Source organism: Denticeps clupeoides, chromosome 3 (genome assembly GCF_900700375.1).
Source record: "Denticeps clupeoides chromosome 3, fDenClu1.1, whole genome shotgun sequence".
Classification (NCBI taxonomy): domain Eukaryota; kingdom Metazoa; phylum Chordata; class Actinopteri; order Clupeiformes; family Denticipitidae; genus Denticeps; species Denticeps clupeoides.
In genome coordinates, this window is record NC_041709.1 from 23,755,714 (window position 1) to 23,776,014 (window position 20,301).

At 45.6% G+C, this 20,301-nt stretch overlaps 1 protein-coding gene across 3 annotated transcripts; it reads left to right on the forward strand.

The window, feature by feature from the left end:
* The first annotated feature begins 977 nt into the window (after positions 1-977).
* Positions 978-20,214, forward strand: marf1 (meiosis regulator and mRNA stability factor 1). 3 transcript variants are annotated; one of them, XM_028974410.1, is made up of 26 exons: positions 978-1,536; positions 1,767-2,405; positions 3,144-3,312; positions 3,395-3,609; positions 3,910-4,027; positions 4,152-4,324; positions 5,392-5,829; positions 6,235-6,332; positions 7,287-7,427; positions 8,888-9,071; positions 9,161-9,339; positions 9,465-9,545; positions 9,659-9,895; positions 9,976-10,095; positions 10,686-10,867; positions 11,352-11,572; positions 12,215-12,357; positions 12,441-12,574; positions 12,832-13,034; positions 13,431-13,658; positions 14,646-14,879; positions 16,274-16,498; positions 17,007-17,067; positions 17,205-17,300; positions 17,421-17,588; positions 17,671-20,214. In XM_028974410.1, exons 1-26 carry the CDS (start codon positions 1,429-1,431, stop codon positions 17,886-17,888), a joined length of 5,013 nt encoding a protein of 1,670 aa, XP_028830243.1. In that variant the 5' UTR covers positions 978-1,428; the 3' UTR covers positions 17,889-20,214. The 3 variants fall into 3 exon arrangements, with proteins under 3 accessions (XP_028830243.1, XP_028830244.1, XP_028830245.1); XM_028974411.1 differs by having other exon boundaries at positions 8,891-9,071; XM_028974412.1 differs by having other exon boundaries at positions 988-1,018.
* Positions 20,215-20,301: the final 87 nt, after the last annotated feature.

Consider the following 20,301-nt stretch of genomic DNA (forward strand, 5'->3'; position numbering starts at 1 on the left):
GTGCTTTGCTCAGTAGTGGATCGGGATTCGAACCATCAACCTTCTGATTACGGGTGTGCTTCCTTACTTTAGCTTTGATTGCAGTTTTTTGTTTATTATATTGCCTTGTGTTGGTTATTTCATCCTTGAGACACAAATTTGGGGGTAGTGGTGGCCTAGCGGTTAAGGAAGCGGCCCCGTAATCTGAAGGTTGCTGGTTCGAATCCCGACCCGCCAAGGTACCACTGAGGTGCCACTGAGCAAAGCACCGTCCCCACACACTGCTCCCCGGGTGCCGGTCATGGCTGCCCACTGCTCACTCAGGGTGATGGGATAAATGCAGAGGACAAATTTCACTGTGTGCACCGTGTGCTGTGCTGCTGTGTATCACAAGTAACAATCACTTCACTTCACAAATTTGAGTATGTGAGACTTTGACTTGATATTTCAGAACTTGAAATTGATGTCCCTAAAGAACTGATCTTGGGAGAAAAGCATCAGTAAAGGAATTTCAGAGGAGCCTGTCCCATGCCTGTCTACACAAGACAGAAGGCAAAACTGACGATTTGATAGGTTTTAGTGAATCACTGCATTTTATTCATGAACTGCATCTACTGTAAAATACAGAGGGATGAATAGCTTAAGGCCTTAATAAATGTATGGTTCAACAAACAAAAAAGTTTGTATAGATTTTTATTTTAGTCCCATGTACTTCACTCCAATAGGGGTTTAAGTTTGGTTACATAATAAGAGGACCTTTAGATAGGCTTCAGATAGAAATTAAAACTTTTTAATTAAATTGTGTATTTTCCATAAAAAGAAGCCCTTTGCCCTTAGGATTCCACCGCACAGAATGGTATTTCAAACAGCTGATATTCCTGGTGACATTTTCCAAATGTCATTTCCACTCAGCGTTCAACGTCCTATAAATCTCTATATAAATGTATTTTCTCCTCGTTTGCGACAGCCGCTGCCGGTTTGCGGTAAGTGCGCGGTTGCCATGGGGCGGGGCCAGCCGGAGCTGTCCGGGCGACGGGAGGTAAATGTCCTTCTCTCACACCATCGCTTTTCTCCAATAAACTGCACCAGTGATGACGGTTCGCATAACAACTGTTCTCCTGCTCGCCACCGGCGGCAGGACGGCGCCAGTCTGCCCGGCTGCCCCGCCGCCGTGAGCGGCTGGTGAAGTTAGCGCGGCGCGGCGCGGCGCAGGTAACAGGAATTAGTTCGTCGTCGCGCTCCGGTCCGTTCTAGGAGAAGCGCGGCGAGTTAAAGTCGAACCCGGTACCACGTCTTCCACGTTCAAAACGAAGCGGGATTAAAAAAAACAAAACGCGGCTACATGCTAACGCCGCGCGCCGCCCTGAGCCCGCCCACTTCCGTCCACGCGCTGATTGGCCCGGCCACGTGACCGCGGCGCCGCGGGTTCGAGCCTCGTCTGGAAGCGCAATGGAAGGGTGCGGCGCGGGACCCGGAGCCGGCCCAGGCCCAGGCCCAGGAAGCGCGCCCAGGCTGTGGAAGTTGTCCGACTGCTTCTCCTCGACTCCCGACAACAAGGTGACGGTGGCTCGACAGAAAACATGGATTCCGAGAAGTCCGACTCTGTGTTTTTCCTTGTCATTTATATTATATTATATGAGGACAAGGCAGAATCTACAGTGTACGTCATGAAGATGTAAAAAACACACACACGAATTTCTTCATGTTCCATTCAATGTCGATTTTTGATATTGATTTAGTTTTGGTGTTCCTGTAGCCCTTCTCTGACGCTCTTTCCCTTCCCGCAGAAGGACTACATGGATGGTCAAACACCAGTGTTGGAGCTGAAGGATGTGCCCCCTCCGCCCCGCCATAGTGTCCCTCAGCGCTTCCCGCTCGCGCCTCTTCCCATGCCGCCGCCCCCCTGTCTGCTCCCGCCTCCTCCGCTTCCATTGCATGTCGATGGTCCCAATGTAAGCGCGTGCGCTTGTTGTCGGCTTGGTGCCGAACACTTCGGCAGCCGGTCGCACAAGTCTGGTGATGGTGGCGTTTCCACTCTTTACACCGCGGAGGCTCCTCTCGCCTCCGCTTCCTCCTGCTCCCACCCCCTTCGCGCGTCTCCATTCTCCGGCCACAGGAACCTGCAGGTGGCCACGTCCCAGCCCCCGGCCTCCCACTCCCACCTCCCCTGCTGCATGGGACCGATCCGCCCCCTTCACCCCGCCCCGTACCCGCGCTCGCCTCACGTAGGGCACCCTACGTTGGGGGCGTTGCACCCAGCCCCCGCCACCTCCTCTTCCTCCTCCTCCTCCTCCTCCTCTGGGTGCTCCTACTGTGTCAGGCACAGCGAGGCCGGCACACCGCCACATCTTCACCCCTTCCACCTCGGTGCAGAGCACAGGGTTTGTCTGAAAGGGGCGCACTACTGCCAGGACTGTTTCAGAAAGGTTGGTGTGATCGAGACGCTTCTGTCTATTTTGCTTCCGGTGAAACCACTTAAATATCGATTCGGCATTGTGTGCAGTGTAATTTTAATGTGCGGTTGTCTGTCACTTAGTGTGTTCAGGTAGAAATTACAATTCAGAGTTTCATGGTTGGAGTCATGATGTGTAACATTCATCAGTTTGATGTTATAAACCACAAAAAAACCTCGGAACTTACAAACTGTTCCATTTCAGCCTAGGTGCTGACAGGGTGCTGCCTGGTTGTGGCTGAGGTGATCTGAGTAGAAGGTGTAAATATGTTTAGCTTTGTCAGTTTTATATTTTCCATCTTTTAAATTAAAAATACGGGAATTTTGAACATTTTCCTTTTTATCAGTGTGGAAAAATATATAAATTAGCATATTTTAACAAATCTACGTAAACTGAAATGATCGGCGGTGCACCAACACATCTATACAGTCTATACATCTGTTTTGACCATTAGTGATGTTTTATTCATCATTTATTGGTTTTGTTTTGTGTGTGTGTTGTATTTTTGAATTTTTATTTTTATTTATTTTTTTACTAATTACAGATTCTTAAATACAAAGATTTTTTTTTTTGCTGTCAAGCCCCACCTAGTGGCGGTCTGGAACATCAGCTTCTGACGTCCGTTAACGTGAAGCGCGTTACTGTTCTTTGCCAGTCAGCGCACATCGCCATATTGACACGGTTTTTGACTGCTTGTGCCAATGTTTCCAGCCATCCGACGCTTTGGTAGCTGAACCTGAGAAACGGTGTCCCGGTGTCCCCCCTCCCCTGGCTCAGTCTGCTCCAATACCTGTCCCCATGTGCAATGGCTGTGGTGCATCTGGAGCCGTGTCTGATGGCATGCTGGGAAACAGTCTGGGCAAACCTAGCCTCAAATACGGTTCGTATAAAAGTGCTCATTCTGTTGTGTGCCAATATATCAGCGTCTGGCTGTTTCACCGCCGTTGCTTTTTATTTGAAAGGGTCTCCTGATGTCGGCGCTCAGGAGAGTCTGCCCCCGGTGGGTGTGTTCTGGGACATCGAGAACTGCTCGGTGCCCAGCGGCCGTTCGGCTGCCTCGGTGGTACAGCGGCTCCGCACTCACTTCTTTCAGGGCCACCGAGAGGCCGAGTTCATCTGTGTGTGCGACATCAACAAGGAGAACAAGGCGGTGATCCAGGAGCTGAACAACTGCCAGGTACGGCGGCAACATGCGTGCATCTCAGCATTTCAACCTGCAACTCCAGTGCAGCGCCATCTAGTGCTGCTTTCCTATATTGGGAAAATGCTACTATATCGTAACGTGATTGTCACTTGTGATGCACAGCACACGGTGCACACAGTGAAAATCTGCATTAACCAGCAGTGGGCAGCCATGACTGGCCGCTTCCATAACAGCTAGGCCACGTCTATCTATCTGTCTGTCTGTCTGTCAGTCATAATAATAAAGTGTCCTTTTTTAATTTTTTTGTCGTCTCATAATTCAAATCAAATTCAGGTTACTGTTGCGCATATCAATGCCACTGCTAAAAACGCTGCGGATGACAAGCTTCGACAGAGCCTGAGGCGCTTTGCTGAGACCCACACAGCACCGGCCACCGTAGTGCTGGTTTCCTGTGAGTTCTGCTCAGCCTAGGTCTCGCTGCGTCGAGACATTTGGTGCTCCATTATTAGAAGATTTTACATCTATATAAGCTCTTTTTATTGTTTTTTATTATTATTATTTTTTTTTTTCCCCAGCCGACGTCAACTTTGCCAGCGAGCTGAGTGACCTTCGCCATCGCCACGGTTTCCTGGTCATCCTTGTGCATAAGAACCAGGTGTCAGGTGCTCTTCTCCAACATGCACATCACCATGTGGCCTTCGAGGAGTTTCTTACTGACCTGCCTCCCAGAATGCCTGTCAAATCTCAGGTAGGCTTTAAGCAGTTCTGCTTCTTTTTGTCTCTCAGTCTGTCAGTAAGACACGTTGAGGTCAGGTAGCGTGAGTGAAAAGTTTCTTGTGTAACTCCACCCCCTGCTCCTGACTATTTTGAAAATGGGGATGTGGGGGCGTGGCTATGTGAGTCGCGAATGGCTAAGCCTTGGTTATTTCTCTTCAGGCAGTGTGTGGCTTGTTGAGCCGTTTTCAACCCATTAAATACTCTAATTTCAATACAAGCATTGGTGGTTCATTACAGCATAGTAATTATATAAAATTCACCTCAAAAACCATTCAAAACAGATTACAAGTTTGGAGAGATTGAAGAGTCTCTCAAACAAGGCTTCCCAACCAAGTTCCTGGAATGACATTAATTATTATTTGATTTTATATTATTTTCTTATTTGTTTCCTAATGCCTGTATGGCCCTGATAAAGTTTAGCATCTTGGTTTTTATATTGAAATACAGACTAGTTTTTACTTTTTGTTCATAAATACATGGGGGAGTGGAGTCTTCTGAAAATGAGCTGAAAAGTTATAACCTTCTGATGATTGATTGCAAACAACTCGTAACCTGGAGTGTAAAGTCTCTTCTTTATAAGAACTCTTATCACCAACTGGCTCATCCACCCCAAACGGATTAAATAATAATACAGGGCGGTTAAAGTGCAAACTGTGATCAAACGTTTTAAACACGAGATCTTTGAAAAGCTGTACGCGTGACCGTACGATTTTGGATTATAGGCAGGATTTGCTGTTGGGACTGGGTCGAGCTCAGTTTCCAGGTCATGCTCGAGCGGTTGCCATGGCGCAGGGGTCACCGACGCCTGGTCCTGGAGGGAACTTGTCCTGCAATTTTTTTTGTTTAGCGTAATTTAGCTCACTCGATTCAACTTCTCTACTCGTAATCGCCCCGCTCCTGACTTGAATGAGGCGTGGTGGAACGGGAAAAGGGCTGGTGCCCTCCAGGACCAGGGCCGGTGACCCCTGCTTTGGAGACGTCACCTACACCAAACATAAGGGGGGAAAAAAGTGGTCCGTTTCTCTTTGCCCCTACCAGCCTGGTTTCAACCTTCTGTTTGTGCGCAACCTGCCCACTCACCGCGATGCCAAGAGCGTGAGCAACAGGCTGCGGCGCCTGTCGGACAACTGCGGTGGCAGAGTCCTGGGCATCTCGGGTGGCACGGCCGTGCTGCGCTTTGGCTCCCTGGAGGCGGCCGAGCGGGCCCGAAAGCGCATGGACCACGAGGACGTCTTTGGGTGCCGTATCCGCGTGTCTTTCTCGCCCGACTCCCTCAAGGACGAGGAAGCGGTCGGGGAGCCGGAGGAGGCGGCCTTTCTCCCCGCGGAGAAGCCGCGTTCTCCCCGGCGGCCCCGCCGCGCCGGTGCCCTTCCCCCAGCCAGGCTGTGCCAGGCGGGCCGAGACACCGTGCCCGAGAGGCCCTACAGCCCCAGGAAGGGTGTCCAGCCCGCTGCCGCGGCCCCCGGGCACCTACAGGTCAGCAGCCCTACCAGCGCCCGCCGTCCCTTCTCCCCCGCTTGCCGTGCCTGTCTGCATGCTCAGACTGCTTGTGTCTAACTCCCGCTTTCTCCGTAGATCCAGCGGAACCCCGGCTTGCCGCCTTACCCTTTCTGCTAACAAACTGCATCTGATGGCTGGGAGAGGGTTGGAAAGGCGGAGTGCGGGTCTGGACATTTGCGCCAGGGTTACTCAGAATACCGTCTTGCACCATGGGATTGGATTAGAATATAAAGAACCCTGAGTCCATGGAGAACACTCGGTTTTCCTCCCCTCGTCCCTCCATCCTGCTCAGCTGCTGATTTCTGCTCCCTGCTCCCGTCTCTGCTGCAGGACACCCGTTCCCGGTCTCTCCATTAACCACACTGTCTCTTCGTCCATCAGGAGCTGGGAATGGAGCCCAAGTGCAAGATGGCTTTTATGGTCGAGAAGAGCCACCCTCCCGCAGAGATGGACACTGCCCACCAGTTCAAAGCCAGGAGGTGGGTAGCGTACCCCTTATGCTGGGACCCCTGGCCCCCAGAGCAGCTCAGGGTGACAGTGCCAGTAAGTGGAGTTGTGGGTGAGATTAACAGGCTGCTAGTCTTCTAGCACCCTACTCAGGCAGTATAAAATGACGGTAACAAGGTTCAGGTCATTGGATGGATTGGTTACATCAGGTTGGCTCCTTACTAGTGGTTCTCAAACAAGGAGAATATTTTGGAAAAGATATATATTTTTTGGTACTTTTCACACTTTGGATATTTGGATATCTTTGGATGTGAATATTTTTTTTTAATTGTAGATTGGAACTCAGAGGTCTCTGCCAAAATCAGCATTTGTATATTTTGAGTTTGATTTTTTCAATAGTGTCATCCTTTCATCCTTGTTCTGTATTCGACAGACATTAATAGAGCTTTAACATAAACCTCCACTTTCACAAAGTCATGTATGTCTGTGAACTTAAACTCACTGCAGCCGATAACTTGTGAAAATGTGAAATAATACAGCTCTTCCGCTCGCTGCACTTTGGACTGCAATGTTTCAAAATAAAGGTTCCAAATGGAAAGACAGTGAATGAGTTAATGTACATTTAATACAGTGCCTTTCAGCTAAATCAATCATCCACTTTCACGCTTGTGAAAGCCATAGAAAATCTGGTTTTGGTTTCTAAACATTCAGGCAAAGTTTTATGAATGTTTGCGGGGCGCAAAAATGTTTACCTTTTCCCAGAGGGGTCGTAACAGAAAATAATTGAGAACCACTGTGGTGGTTTTTGGTACATATTTATCCAGTTGTTAAAATGTTTGATTTATTGGAAGAAAATGCATTACCTTTGGTTTATTATGTATAGCTCATTCTTATAATAATGATATTAAGGCCTTCAGATGTGATCACAGTTGTGATTGGATTGTTTCCTGTCACAAACATCCCTCTCTTTTATTGTGACTTGTAAGGCGGGACTCTTCCGGGCCCCGGAGTGGCACAGACTTGCCTGTGGAGCATTTCCAGGTCAGCACGCCATCAGCCTTCAGCAAGCTGTGTCTGCAGAGGAGCTTCAGCCCCATGCTCATCTCCCAGGGTTCCTGGTCCTCCCGGTGAGATCTTAATAAGTGTAGTAGTGTGGAAAATGAATTCCGCCATTATAGGGCTGCACGGTATAAGCGGTATGCGATTATAAATTTGTCCAACGGGAGAGATTTTGATTTATAAACGGCCTAGCGCTGAAATATCCACTCATCATGAAAATGACGAAAGTGGCATTACCTGTGTGTAGCCACGCCTACCTGCAGCATGAGCCAGTAATTAACTAAAACTGGAGAACGGAGTAAAAAATTCTCTCTACACACAAAAGCTCTGTATTAAAAACCATTCCTGATGTTACCTGGCAGAAAGAGGCATGGCACAATAGAGGTTAAAGGATGAACTGTTTCTAATTTATTAACACCAGTAAATGAATATTGCAGTTACATGTAAATATTGTACCTAACAAGGTACCAATGTTACGGAGAAAAACAAAATTAAGAGAAAGGTGCAAAGATAGACAAAGTGAGAGAAAAAGCTAGAAAGAAGGCAAGGACTCAGGAGCTGGCAGGCCCAGTTCCTCATGGAAAAAGAAAATGGAAGTCCAAAAAATCACAAGTGAACATTCTTTATAGATTTGACTCACAGGAAGTTGCTACAGACCAATCAGAATTATTATTTCACATTATTTACCAAATGGTTGCAAGAACAAAGAACAGGTGACCGACCCCCACAGACCATCACCTCCAAATGGCCACAAGAACAAAGATGTGTTTGCCTCTCTACAAGACCTAAGTATCAGAAGTATCGTGGTCCTGCAGAATGCCCCATCTTACAGAGCGCACAGCTGGGTTTGCTTTATAAAGTCAAATAAGGCCTTAAATATAATTATAATGACTAGTAATCACTAAATGTAGAGTTTAAAGGTTTTATAAAATAATAATATATAAAACAAAACTTCAATCTTTCAGTAATCCACCGTTCGCTGTGCACTTCCGGGTTTACAGAAGTCAATGCCCAATCCAGACCTCCATAGGTGCTGAACCGATTGGGTACTGACTGTGTGCATGGAAATGACCAGGGGTGGATCTCTGCAAGAAAAATCTGGTGATTTTTAAAAATCACAAAATCTTAGAATCCTGGAGGCACTGTGTTATCAAATATGAACAATATGTTTGGACTATTTTTAATGTAAACTCTACAGCTGAATCAATAAATTCCTTATATTTTTTAATATAATCACTCGTATCATACAAATACCTGGTATTTAACTTTCACAATTTTCAGTAGAATTGCCCAGATATGTTATGCACTGTTATGCTATATGTTCTGTTGGTCCCAGTTTTAGGGGACCAACTAAGACACACACACACACACACACATATATATATAGCAGAAAAAAAAAATTCATAAGAGGACTGATTTAAGTAATTTAAATATAAAATAAAATGGGATTCTTATGACTGATGATAATCATGTCATCTCGCATCTCCGTTCCTCTTTCTTCCCCCACCCTCTCTTCTAATTTGAATAGCAGTGGATCTCCCAGTTTATCAAACCACTCGTCCCCCCTAAATGCCCCCAGTTACAGCCCCTGTCCGGACTCCTCAGAGCCCTTCTCAGACGGTGCTGACATCCAGGTGGCCAACATTGACTACAGGATGTCTCGCAAGGAGCTGCAACAGATCTTGCTGGACACCTTTTCCAAGCATGGCAGGGTGAGAGTTCACGAGCTTTCCCCAGGCGGGCTGTACAGCGTTTTTAACACAAGGCTGCGGTGGGGCTGAGCTTGTGCGTCTCTGTTCAGGTGAAAAGCGTGGAGCTCAGTCCGCACACGGACTACCAGCTGAAGGCCACTGTGCAGATGGCCTCCCTGCAGCAGGCTATTGGGGCCGTCAGCTGCCTGCACCGCTTCAAAATTGGTGCGAAGCGCATCCGCGTGTCCCTTGTTACTGGCGCTATCAACAAAAGCCTCACCATCTTGAGGTACGTCATTGGACGCACGGTGCCACTGAAAACGAAAATCTTCTCGTCTACAACACAGAGTATCACTATAGAGCAAAAAGTTATACTTTCAGCTGATCAGGTTTTTTTTTTTTTTGGGTCCACAGCACTGAAATAGTCAGTATTCTCCAAGACGCACCGGCCAACTGCCTGCCACTCTTCAAATTCACAGAGATCTACGAGAAAAAGTATTCTTTCCTTTTCATGCACTTGATGTGAAATACCAGGAGAAAGCCACACACATGTACTGAAGCATTAATTGTAAAAAATCTCTGAATTGGATACCTCCACTGTGTCCCAGGTTTGGACACAAGCTGGTGGCGAGCGAGCTGTACAGACTGCCGGAGGTGGTTTCGGTCCGGGAGCAAGGCGGGGGCCGGCTGGTGTGTCTGCTGCCCAGCAGCCAGGCCAGGCAGAGTCCGCTGGGCTCCTCCCAGTCCCACGACAGCTCGTCCACCAGCGGCAGCCCCGTGGTGTTTGAGGAGCTGGAGTACCACGAACCCGTCTGCAAGCGACACCACGGCCAGCAGAACTTCAGGTTCGCCGCCCGCGTTGTGTTCAAGTCACCGCTTACCTCGTCGGTTCTTCATCGTCGGTTCTTTCCCCTGTTCTGTGCAGTGAGGCGGATTACGACCCAGACTCCTACAAGGTCCCGTTTGTGGTGGTGTCCCTCAAGACTCTGGCTGCCCAGGTGCACGGTCTCCTGCAAACACACGAGGGCACTGTGCCCCTTCTCAGGTGAGTCCCTGACAGCACCACCGTCTTGCCTGGCAACCACGCTATTCTTTAAAATGACAACAAAAAAGCAGCATGTGTCACTAAGGTTGATGCAGGGTTCAATGTAGAGGACTCATTTTTGTGTCACCATGTGCTGTGCTGCAGTGTTTCACAATGACAGTCCAACTGGGCCCAGTTTGCAGATCAGATGTTGAGAGATTATTGTATCTTTTTTTTTTTTTATATATATATATATATATATATATATATATTTGCCTTTGCACACGTTTCCCTGTATATGTTCGGCTTTGTTGTCAAACGCGCCAAGGCAGAATTGATTGTCACTGTCCCACCTAACCAATCCTTCTATGTTACATTTTGTAGATTTTTGTACATCAATATTAAATTAAATTCCACTTAAAAATCTCCAAACACAACTGATTCTTTTTTTTTTTTTTTCCCCTAAATGACACAGATACTTTGAAGCCAATATATAGAGTATCACAGAATCAGCAGTCCATGATATTATATGATTAAATAAAAATGCCGTATAAACAGAGATCTGAGGTATCTGTCAGCTGAGCTCATTGTCCTCCGGTCTGTGTGGCCAGTTTCCTGGAATGCTACGCGGCCGAGTTCAGCCCACTGGAGGTCGGGGAGGAGGGGGAATTGCCGGGTGGGGTCCCACTCGAGCACCTCATCACCTGTGTTCCCGGCATCACCGTCGTAACAGCGCAAAACGGTTTCAAGGTCATCAAGTGGATTCACAATAAACCACCACCCCCCAATGCAGGTAAAAACAAGGAAAATAACATATTTGTGAAAAAGAATAATAACAATGGATTAATGTAGTTCTACACAAGTAAACTTTTCTGCAGAAATTTTAGATGACATTATTTAAACAAGGGAGTGATCTCAAGTGTCTTGCTCAGGGACACAATGGTAGTAAGTGGGGTTTGATCCTGGGTCTTCTGGCTCATAGGCGATTGTGTTACCCACTAGGCCACTACCACCCTTAAACAACTGCTATATTATGGTATGAAATCCATGTTTTAGAACTGAGCATTATTTTCCACGGCGCAGATTGTCATTCAGGCTAAATGACATAAAAACGGATGTTTCACATGAAATATGATATATTTCAGAACGATAAGATCTTAGCTTAACCAACCTCAAAGCTACACTGGTGTCTGTAAAACGTTGTAAGACATTGTCACCTCACCAATAAGCGAATTAAGGGGCCGAACCTTAATCCCGTACCGCTTTTCTGTGTGTAGATCCCTGGGTGCAACGCTGCAAAAGCCCAGTTGGGAACCCTCAGCTGATCCAGTTCAGCCGGGAGATGGTGGACCTGCTGAAGAATCAGCCTGCGTGCCTCATGCCCCTCAGCAAGTTCATCCCGGCCTACCACCACCACTTTGCCAAGCAGTGTCGTGTGTCTGACTATGGCTACTCCAAGCTGCTGGAGCTGCTGGAGGCCGTGCCTCATGTACTGCAGGTGCCTTTCTCCAGGTTCTTTCCATCAAATGTTAACTGTACCGTCTGCTATGGCTCCAGGAACAAAGGAGAATTATTTTTTTTGTGTGCATCTTGGTGGTAGGCTTAAATCTGAATAAATGATCATAAAAAAGTAATGTACAAATTGAGCTTAAGTTCTTACCAAAATTTCAGAATCATGGAAAAGCAGCCAAAAGACAAAAAATCTTGTTTTATTAGTGGACAATGTTTATGAACCTATACTTAAAATATAAAATTTTTATGGTGAAGTGACTGTCATTGTGAAACACTGCAGCACAGCACACGGTGACACAACAAAATGTGTCCTCTGCTTTTAACCATCACCCTTAGTGACCAGTGGGGAGCCAAGACAGTGCCATTTTCTCAGTGGCACCTTGGTAGTTTGGGTATTCGAACCCACAACCTTACAAAGGAAAGACTATTTAAAGTTTTTTTTTTATTATTTTTTTTTTTTTAGATTAGGTACAATTTTAAAATCAGTTTTTACTTCAGAACTGCAGTGTCAGGCTAGAAGATATTTGCGTCTCGCATATCGTTGGGGCCTGCCTAGTTTCCTTCAGCACCTCACCTCATCGATGGACTCACCGACTTTCTTGCACTTTTTTTTGTTATTCTTTCTCAGATCCTGGGTTTGGGCTCCAAGCGCCTCTTGACCCTCACCCACCGCGCTCAGGTGAAGCGCTTCACCCAGGATCTGCTCAAACTGCTCAAGTTCCAAGCCAGCAAGCAGGTGGTCATACAGGATTTCATGCAAGCCTATCATTGGTAGGTGAAGCTCCACTAGGTCACAGCTGGAGACCCGTCCCCATATGGAGTCACCTCAGGCTAGACCGTCTTTCTTCTTTTAGGTGCTTCTCCAGGGACTGGCAGGTGGTCAGTTACGGGATGTGTGATCTGATGGATCTCCTTAGTGAAATTCCTGACACAACAATCACCATTACACACCAGGATGAGGACATGGTCATCTCTGTGCCTAAGAGAGGTGAGATGCTGCATGTTCAGTTTCAATGTTGCGGTAAAATGCCTGAAAAATATATATATATTTTTTCCCACACCAGCATAAAACTGCTTTCACAGCTACTCAAAAAGCTGACAATATATGATCTCTTTGCAGATTTAATATCAACAATTAAAGATGTAATCAAAGATAACCTCCATTCTTTGTGAGGGCCCGTTAATCACCGCTTGCAGTTTCAATGTAGGTTCATTATTGGAGGCATTATGGGTAAATCTCTTTAGAACGGACACCGCAGGAGGTGGAGAGGACCAAGCAGTTTGCCAAAGAAGTGGTCGACCTGCTCCGGCACCAGGCACACTTCCGCATGCCCTTCAGCAAGTTCATCCCCACCTACCACCACCACTTTGGCCGCCAGTGCAAGCTCACCTGCTATGGCTTCACCAAGCTGGTGGAACTCTTTGAGGCCATCCCTGATGTGCTTATGGTGGGTTTTTCTTAAATCCACTTTTTCAAATGGGAGTAAATAGTGATGCTGCATTGACAGCTCAGAGTTTGATGTATAAAGATGCACCACTAGATGGAGCTGCATGCAGATATGCTTACAGTGGCCGACAAGTGTAAATGCACATTTCATGAAACAAATTTGCTAACTTGCGAGACACTTGCCAATCACTGAAACAAATGTACAAGCAGCAAGCGACTTACAACAGAAAGGGTATGTACTGTATTCTTTTAAAAAATGTTAAACTTGCCACAGGAAACACAAAAGCTGGCTAGGTGGTTGCAATAATTCCCACGTAGAAATCACATTCTGTTTCACACTCCGTTTTCTTGCGCCATCGAAACTATTTGATTGAATGTACATGCTTCGTACCTTCAGGTGCTGGAGTGTGGCGAGGAGAAGGTGCTGTCGCTGACGGAGGTGGAGCGGGTGAAGGCCCTAGCAGCGCAGATGGTGAAGCTGTTGCATGCACAGAAGGACGCCAGCCTGCCCATGCAGCATCTGCTGAGCGAGTACAGTAAGACTTTTGGCTACGGGCTGCGCCTACAGGACTTCGACGTTAGCTCCCTGCCCGCCCTGCTCTCCAAGCTCTGCCACGTTGTCAAGGTAGAAAAGGAAATTTAAAAGAAATCTGAAATCGGCTAGGAAACTCATGATTAGAATTTCTGTGAATTTTCTGAATGGTCTCAAGTGTGTTATTTGTGGTGTTATACAGAACCAAAAGAGACGTGTGCTATATAAAGATGTATCATGCAGTACAGACCAAATGTTTGGACGCACCTTCTTAATAAATGTATGGAGTTATGTTTTTAACAAAAACGGAAGGTGAAATAACTGAAAACATGTTTCATATTCTAGTTTCTTCAAAATATCCACCCTTTGCTCTGATTACTGCTTTGCACACTCTTGGCATTCTCTCGATGAGCTTCAAGCTTAGCTGAAATCATTTTCCAACAGTCTTGAAGGAGTTCCCAGAGGTTTTTTAGCACTTGTTGGCCCCTTTGCCTTCACTCTGCGGTCCAGCTCACCCCAAACCATCTCTACTGGGTTCAGGTCCGGTAACTGTGGAGGTCAGGTCTCCACTTTTTGTCAAGTACATAACTCCACATGTGTTCATTCATAGTTTTGATGCCTTCAGTGAGAATCTTCCAATGTAAATGGTCATGAAAACGCATTGAATGAGAAGGTGTGTCCAAACTTTTGGCCGGTACTGTACATCTCACTTGTATCCCCTTTTTGATCCCGTTCTGATAATCTGCATGTTCCTTTTTATTGGGCGTGGTCCCCCAAAAGGGCTGGGTGGGTACAGAGCATAAATATTACTAGAACGCAGACACTTCTTACTTCTGTCTGACTGTTCATTTCCTTGAATGTAGAAGACAACATGTTATGATATTGGTGACTGTCCCGATGCTCTACATCTATTATTACACAGAGATGATGGGGAGGGGTCTGTTACACTAAATAGCCATGCTGTAACCATGTAAAGCCAAACAGCTTTTAAATAACATTAACAGTATGAAACTTGGGAATAGTGACCAGCAGGGGGACCAGAACCCCTGATCTGTCACCTGTCATGTGTTGCTCTTGCAGGTGGTGGACTGTGCCGAGGACCCCAATGTGCAGCTGATCAACAGGAAATCCCTGCGTGCGCTCACCTCCCAGCTGCTAGTGCTGCTGATGGGTCAGGGCGACGCGCGCGATTGGCTGAGCCTGGAGGAGCTAAGCGGCCTGTACGAGGCCAGCCACGGCGTCCCCCTGAACCCCTGCGAGTACGGCTTCCTGTCCCTCACCGAGCTGCTCAAGAGCCTACCTTACCTGGTGGAGGTAAGTCTTCCCCATTTCAGTACTGTGTGGTGAGTACTTTCCGGATGCACTGTATATGCTTGTTGCCTGTGTACTCCAGATATTACATGAACAAGGGTTTTACAGTCTAATACTGTAGTATTCTATGGGGCAGGACACTTTATTTCATTTCTTATATCAGCAGTCAGTCACTTCACTTATTGTGAAAGTGAACATGGTGACAACAAAATGTGTCCTCTGCATTTAACCATCACCCTTGGTAATCAGTGGGCAGCCATGACCTCAGTGGCACCTTGACATGTCTGCTTCCTTACCCACCAGGCCACCACTGCCCCAATTATTATTATTATTATTATTATTATTATTATTATTTATATATATATATATATATATTTGTTTATTTGTTTGTTTATTTATTTGTTTATTTTTTCCAAAAATGTTGAATTAAAAACTAGTGCTGTATTGGTTTTATGACTCATTCTTTTTTTCTTTTTTTTTTTTTTTTTTTTTTTTTTTTTTTTTCCATCAAGTAATTGAAAGTAACTAAATAATAAATAAGGTCAATTAAGTAAAGTTTTACTTTTTCTTTAGTGGATTTTCAGATGGGTCTTTAACTTGAGTAGAAACAAAATGAAGACGTTTAAAAAAAAAAAATAAAAAATTTCCACCTCTGGACAGCTGTAGTTCAATCACAGTCAAATGACTAATTCTTTAGATGCTAAATTCAGAAGACACATTTCGTTGTCAACATATGTGTATCATAATGACTAACTTTCACTCTGTATAACGGTGTCTGCCAAATGCAGTTTTTACTACTGTAGACACACATTTACCTCAAGTTTGTCCCTAAGTAGGCTTAGGCAATGAATCAGAATTGAACTAGTTCAAAGTTCTTAAGAAAACTAAAACTTTGACTTGCTTGGTTGGTGCAACTATTATAATAATAATAATAGTAAGTAGATGATAACTGTGAGGTTAAGTCACAGGTTAAGAGGTGAAGTAACAGAAGGTGAAGTAAGAAAAGTCGTGCTGTAGACACAAGCATGCATTGTAAACGTAAACGTGAACGGAAGGGGAGAAAAGGGAGGTGAACGTTTCCAGGACCCATATATATGTGTGTGTGAGAGATTTGTAATTGGGGGCGTGGCTTGTGTAGCGCCTGAAGGTGATCATCTTGCCCAGGGGTGTCAAAGATTACAAACGAGATTACTTTACTTTATATAGATGTCTTATTATCAGCACTTCGTATCGCCGGGCCATAATAATAGATCGATATAAAAGTGATCTTGTGGTATGTGGCCCCGGGACGCGAGGTTTATACGTGTTCTAGCCAGTCTGTACACCATGTGACTTGCAGGACCGCTTTTTATATTTGGTTTTATAGAGAAAGCTCCACTGTGTGTTGATTTTTGCAGCTATTCGAGGGAGAGAACGAGGAGGGCTGTTGCGAGGAGAGGGCGCGCCTCACCCGCCTCTATCAGTTCGCCCGCAGCGTCCGGGCACTGCTGCACACGTACCACTACAACCAGATCTTCCTCACAGAGTTCCCTGCTGCCTTCAGCAAGTATACTGGTCGGCGAGTACAGCCTCGCACCTACGGATACGCCACGCTGGACGAGCTGCTGACCGCCGTTCCACAGGTCAGTGTCTGCCGCTGACCCAACCATAAATACCCACAACCCACCCCAACGTAAAAAACATTCCCATTCAGGACTACAAAAAGGCTTTGAGTGGAGAACTTTATCGAATGTCTGTGCTTAAGATGTGACTTCACCCTATTGTAGTCTGTACAAGCTTTCATAGACCGGGTAGAAGCACACTTGCCTATGAACACAACGACAGGTCACTTTCACAGGTTCAACCCGACTGAGCACGCCACTGTCCCTGAGCAAGATGCTTTAACCCTGAGTGTCTCCAGGGGGACTGTCCCTGTAACTACTGATTCTGGTTCTGGAAAAGGGCATCTCTAAATTCAACAGAAGGGCAACTGAATAGTTCTGGTGTTTGAAATAACACTAGACATTTATTTTTGCTTTTATATATATAAATGTGTATATATATATATACACACACACTGTGCTAAATGTTGAAATGCTGTGTGGTGGAGGGGAACTTATTTATTTATTTATTTATTTATTTTGCTCGTAGGTAGTCTGGATTAAAGGCCATGGCCACAAGAAGATCATTGTTCTGAAGAACGACATGAAAGGTCAGAAGCTTTTTGATGTAAAATGTAATCAGCAGTTTTATTTGGTTTTATTTCATTTATTTATTTATTTATTTTATTCACTTAAGTGTATTGAATTGTAAGTACAACGTATTTGTGTGTGTGTGTGTGTCCCACAGCTCGCAGTAGCCCTGCTACTGTCCTGAGTCCTGATCCGGAAGGGAATCTAAGGGAGAGCAGTCCCAACAGTGCCAAATCTGGAGACCAGAGCTCAGGTCTGCACCGTACCTTTCTGTAGCCTCTGTACCACAACTTTAATGGCTGGTTGTATTATCTGTACAAATGTAATTATTATTTAGCTTTATTAATTCACGCCGTGCTGGCTGTGCCCTCAGGTACCGAAGCAGAGCTCTTGTGTCTGAGCTCCAGCTCCCCTGTTGACCTTCTGTGCGCACCTGTGCCCTCCTGGCTGCCCTCTCCCCAGCTGCACCCCGACCCCATCCTTCTCCAGCACACAGACCTGATCAGATTTGAAGAGCAGTTTCCGCCCAGCACTCGAACCGGTGAGTCTTTCCACAAAACTGCCCTTCCAGCTGATGCTTCCTGGTCCCTGGTGAAGTGACCTGGTGTTCATGTGTCCTGCAGAGACCCCGAGCCCCACACCTGCTCCTGTAGCCCCTGATGTCTGCTCAAGTGCAGTGCTGTCTCAAGAGGCCACGCCCACCCAACCTTTCACGACCGCAGCGACAATGGTGGCTAGGCCCGGCCCGCCGCACGCCTCAGACTGTCCCACCAAGAGGACGCCCCGTAACCGGGTCAGACTGGCGGCCAACTTCTCCCTCAGTCAGATGCCCACTGCCTGAAACATACGGACCAGCCCCACTCGGTATTCCACCTTGGCATTCGTCTGTCTTACGTCTCTGGTGCCAAGGAAACCACATCTTCAGGAGATCTTCTCGCTTGCTGGGTTAGTTGCAACTGTACGTGGACTTGGAGCATCAAAGTTTAATTTAACACATTAAGTCTCTTCATTTCTATCTAGTGGTTCCAGTGACGGACCCGTCATTTTTAACAAAACCGTTTTAGCGAAGACGTCTAGGAGAATAATCATTTATGATTTAAATGATTCATTTAAACTTCCTTAACCAATGTCCGCCGAATGTGCGTTTTTTGGCCTGAATTTTATTTCCTCCTTTGCAGACGTGGAATGATATTTGAGAGCGTTACCTCCCTTGGTGTGAAAGTTGTGCTCTTTAGAACGGGTCGTCGTACGTGACTGGTTGTGCAAGTTTTCGATTAAATTTGGACGGCCAGTTTTAAAGTGAGGCTTGCTTTGTTTGCGCCCTGGGCTGTTAGTTTGAATGTCATTTCCTCGTATCATTCTCGTCCTGCTGATGAACCCCTTTGTTATCCATTTTTAAGGGATTGTTTAATTTAAGAACAAATGAAGTTTCTATCTAGTTATCCTGAAGGAGGCTTAAAATCCAGCTATCGTAGCCGTGTTCACGATGATGCTGAAGAATGAAATGATTTTTTTTTTTTTTATATATAACTGGACGACAGAACAACAATTTTTCTATATATAAATATTAAAAAAAGTGTCATGTTTTGTTGGCGCGTACGCCGTTTCTTTGTTGGACCATACCATGTGAGCAGGTTGGGTTCTGCTCAACTGTTATCTTTTGTTTGAAGGGTTTGTTGCCGGTAGTGCTCCTCGACTCCCCTGATCCGAATCCTCGTGACCTACACTAGCATGTAGCGTGACGTTGGCGTGTGTTTATTGTGGTGATGTCATCGTGTCCTTGTTAGCGTGCCGTAGCGCCGTGTGGTGGCGAGTGGAATATGCACATTGTTGTGCATAAAACAACTCTGGCTTTCCATGGCCTGCTGTTGTTTTAGAGATCTTTATTTTCTGTTTAGAAGAATCTGCTTTGTTTGGTATCTACACAATAGACTGTGTTCTGGAGATGCTATTATTAGTCTGGTTAGCTCATTGCAGCTTTCTTGTGGAAGCGACAAGGTTGTGTCTGGTAACCTTGCGTTGCGTTGCATTCAGTGGTACGTGGTTTTAGTCGTGAGGGTGGGCGTGTGCGTTTTGTTCATCACAGGTTGTTTTAATGTGGTTGAGTGGAGCTGAACTAGAGGTCCCTGTAGGTCAGAGGGCCACAGAAGCCCTCTGAGATGCTGTGGAGGGAGTCTGGCCTTTACAATGGTTTGTATCAGCCATGGCTCTAATACTAGCGAGCAGCTGCCCAGTCGTGGTGTGTGTGTGTGTGTGTGTGTGTGTGTGTGTGTGTGTGTGTGCGTGTGCGTTCCAACATTTTCTCCATCAGTCTGCATGCTGTGTAGCACCCCGTTGTGGAGTGGCTTCTAGGTGAGGATGGCGTGAGATGGATATGCGTGTTAATAATATGCGCATCTGCATTTGACGCACAATTTGTATAATTTTGTAGCAATTTGTACAATTTCTTTGGAAAAGTTTAATAAGCAATTAAGCATTCGATATAATTTCATCTCATATATTAGAGGACGATAGTATGGCTAAATGAATGTTAGACCTGATTTATTATCAGATTTATTTTTTGGTGAACTGTAGGCTTCCAGGGTGATGCTCTTAAAATAATTTCTTTTTTCTTTTTGTTCCAACAAAGCCAACTGTACAGTTACTACTGACTCAGCAAGGACCGGGGCTCTCTGTTTTCACATGGTAAAGTGCAGAGTATTGGTGATTTATGCACTTCTGCATAGTTTTGGATTATGTATTGTTCTCTTTTGGTTTAAAAACAGAAAAGAGAAATTCTCACATTTCTATCAGACCATCACTGCCATTTAGTTGGGATGGTTTAAACATCTCAAGATGAAGTCTGTCCAGGAATCAGCTTTGCTCAAATTTTTTTCAAAATCTTTACCCTAAGTACTATTTAGACAATTGTTTTAAGACGTTTGGAAAAAGAAAAAAAACCCCACCTTAAACATAGGTTTCTCTTCAGTTTCCTTTTTTATTTGGGGGGGGCGGGGCATAAAGTTGTTGGGAAGGTTCCAGTGAATGTTAAAGATCATGAAGTCTGGAGGAGCCTTTTCATCTTTTCTCTGACATCAGTACCCCAACACCAATTTCACAAAGTGGTTAAGATATTTTCATTAATATTGAAGGGACCAAATGTTGAATAAAAGTTACAAGCATTACTCCTTTATTGTCTTTGTGTATTTTCTTTTTTGCCCCAGCCTTACATTAGAGAGGTGGTCTCTAATGTAATGTCCATGTGGCTCCATCTG

Coding starts and splice junctions, on each gene's coding strand:
- marf1 (XM_028974410.1), top strand. CDS start 1,429: ATGGAAGGGTGCGGCGCGGGACCCGGAGCCGGCCCAGGCCCAGGCCCA. Junction 7,428..8,887: donor CAGGGTTCCTGGTCCTCCCG/GTGAGATCTTAA, acceptor TAATTTGAATAG/CAGTGGATCTCCCAGTTTAT. Junction 17,301..17,420: donor ATCTGGAGACCAGAGCTCAG/GTCTGCACCGTA, acceptor CTGTGCCCTCAG/GTACCGAAGCAGAGCTCTTG.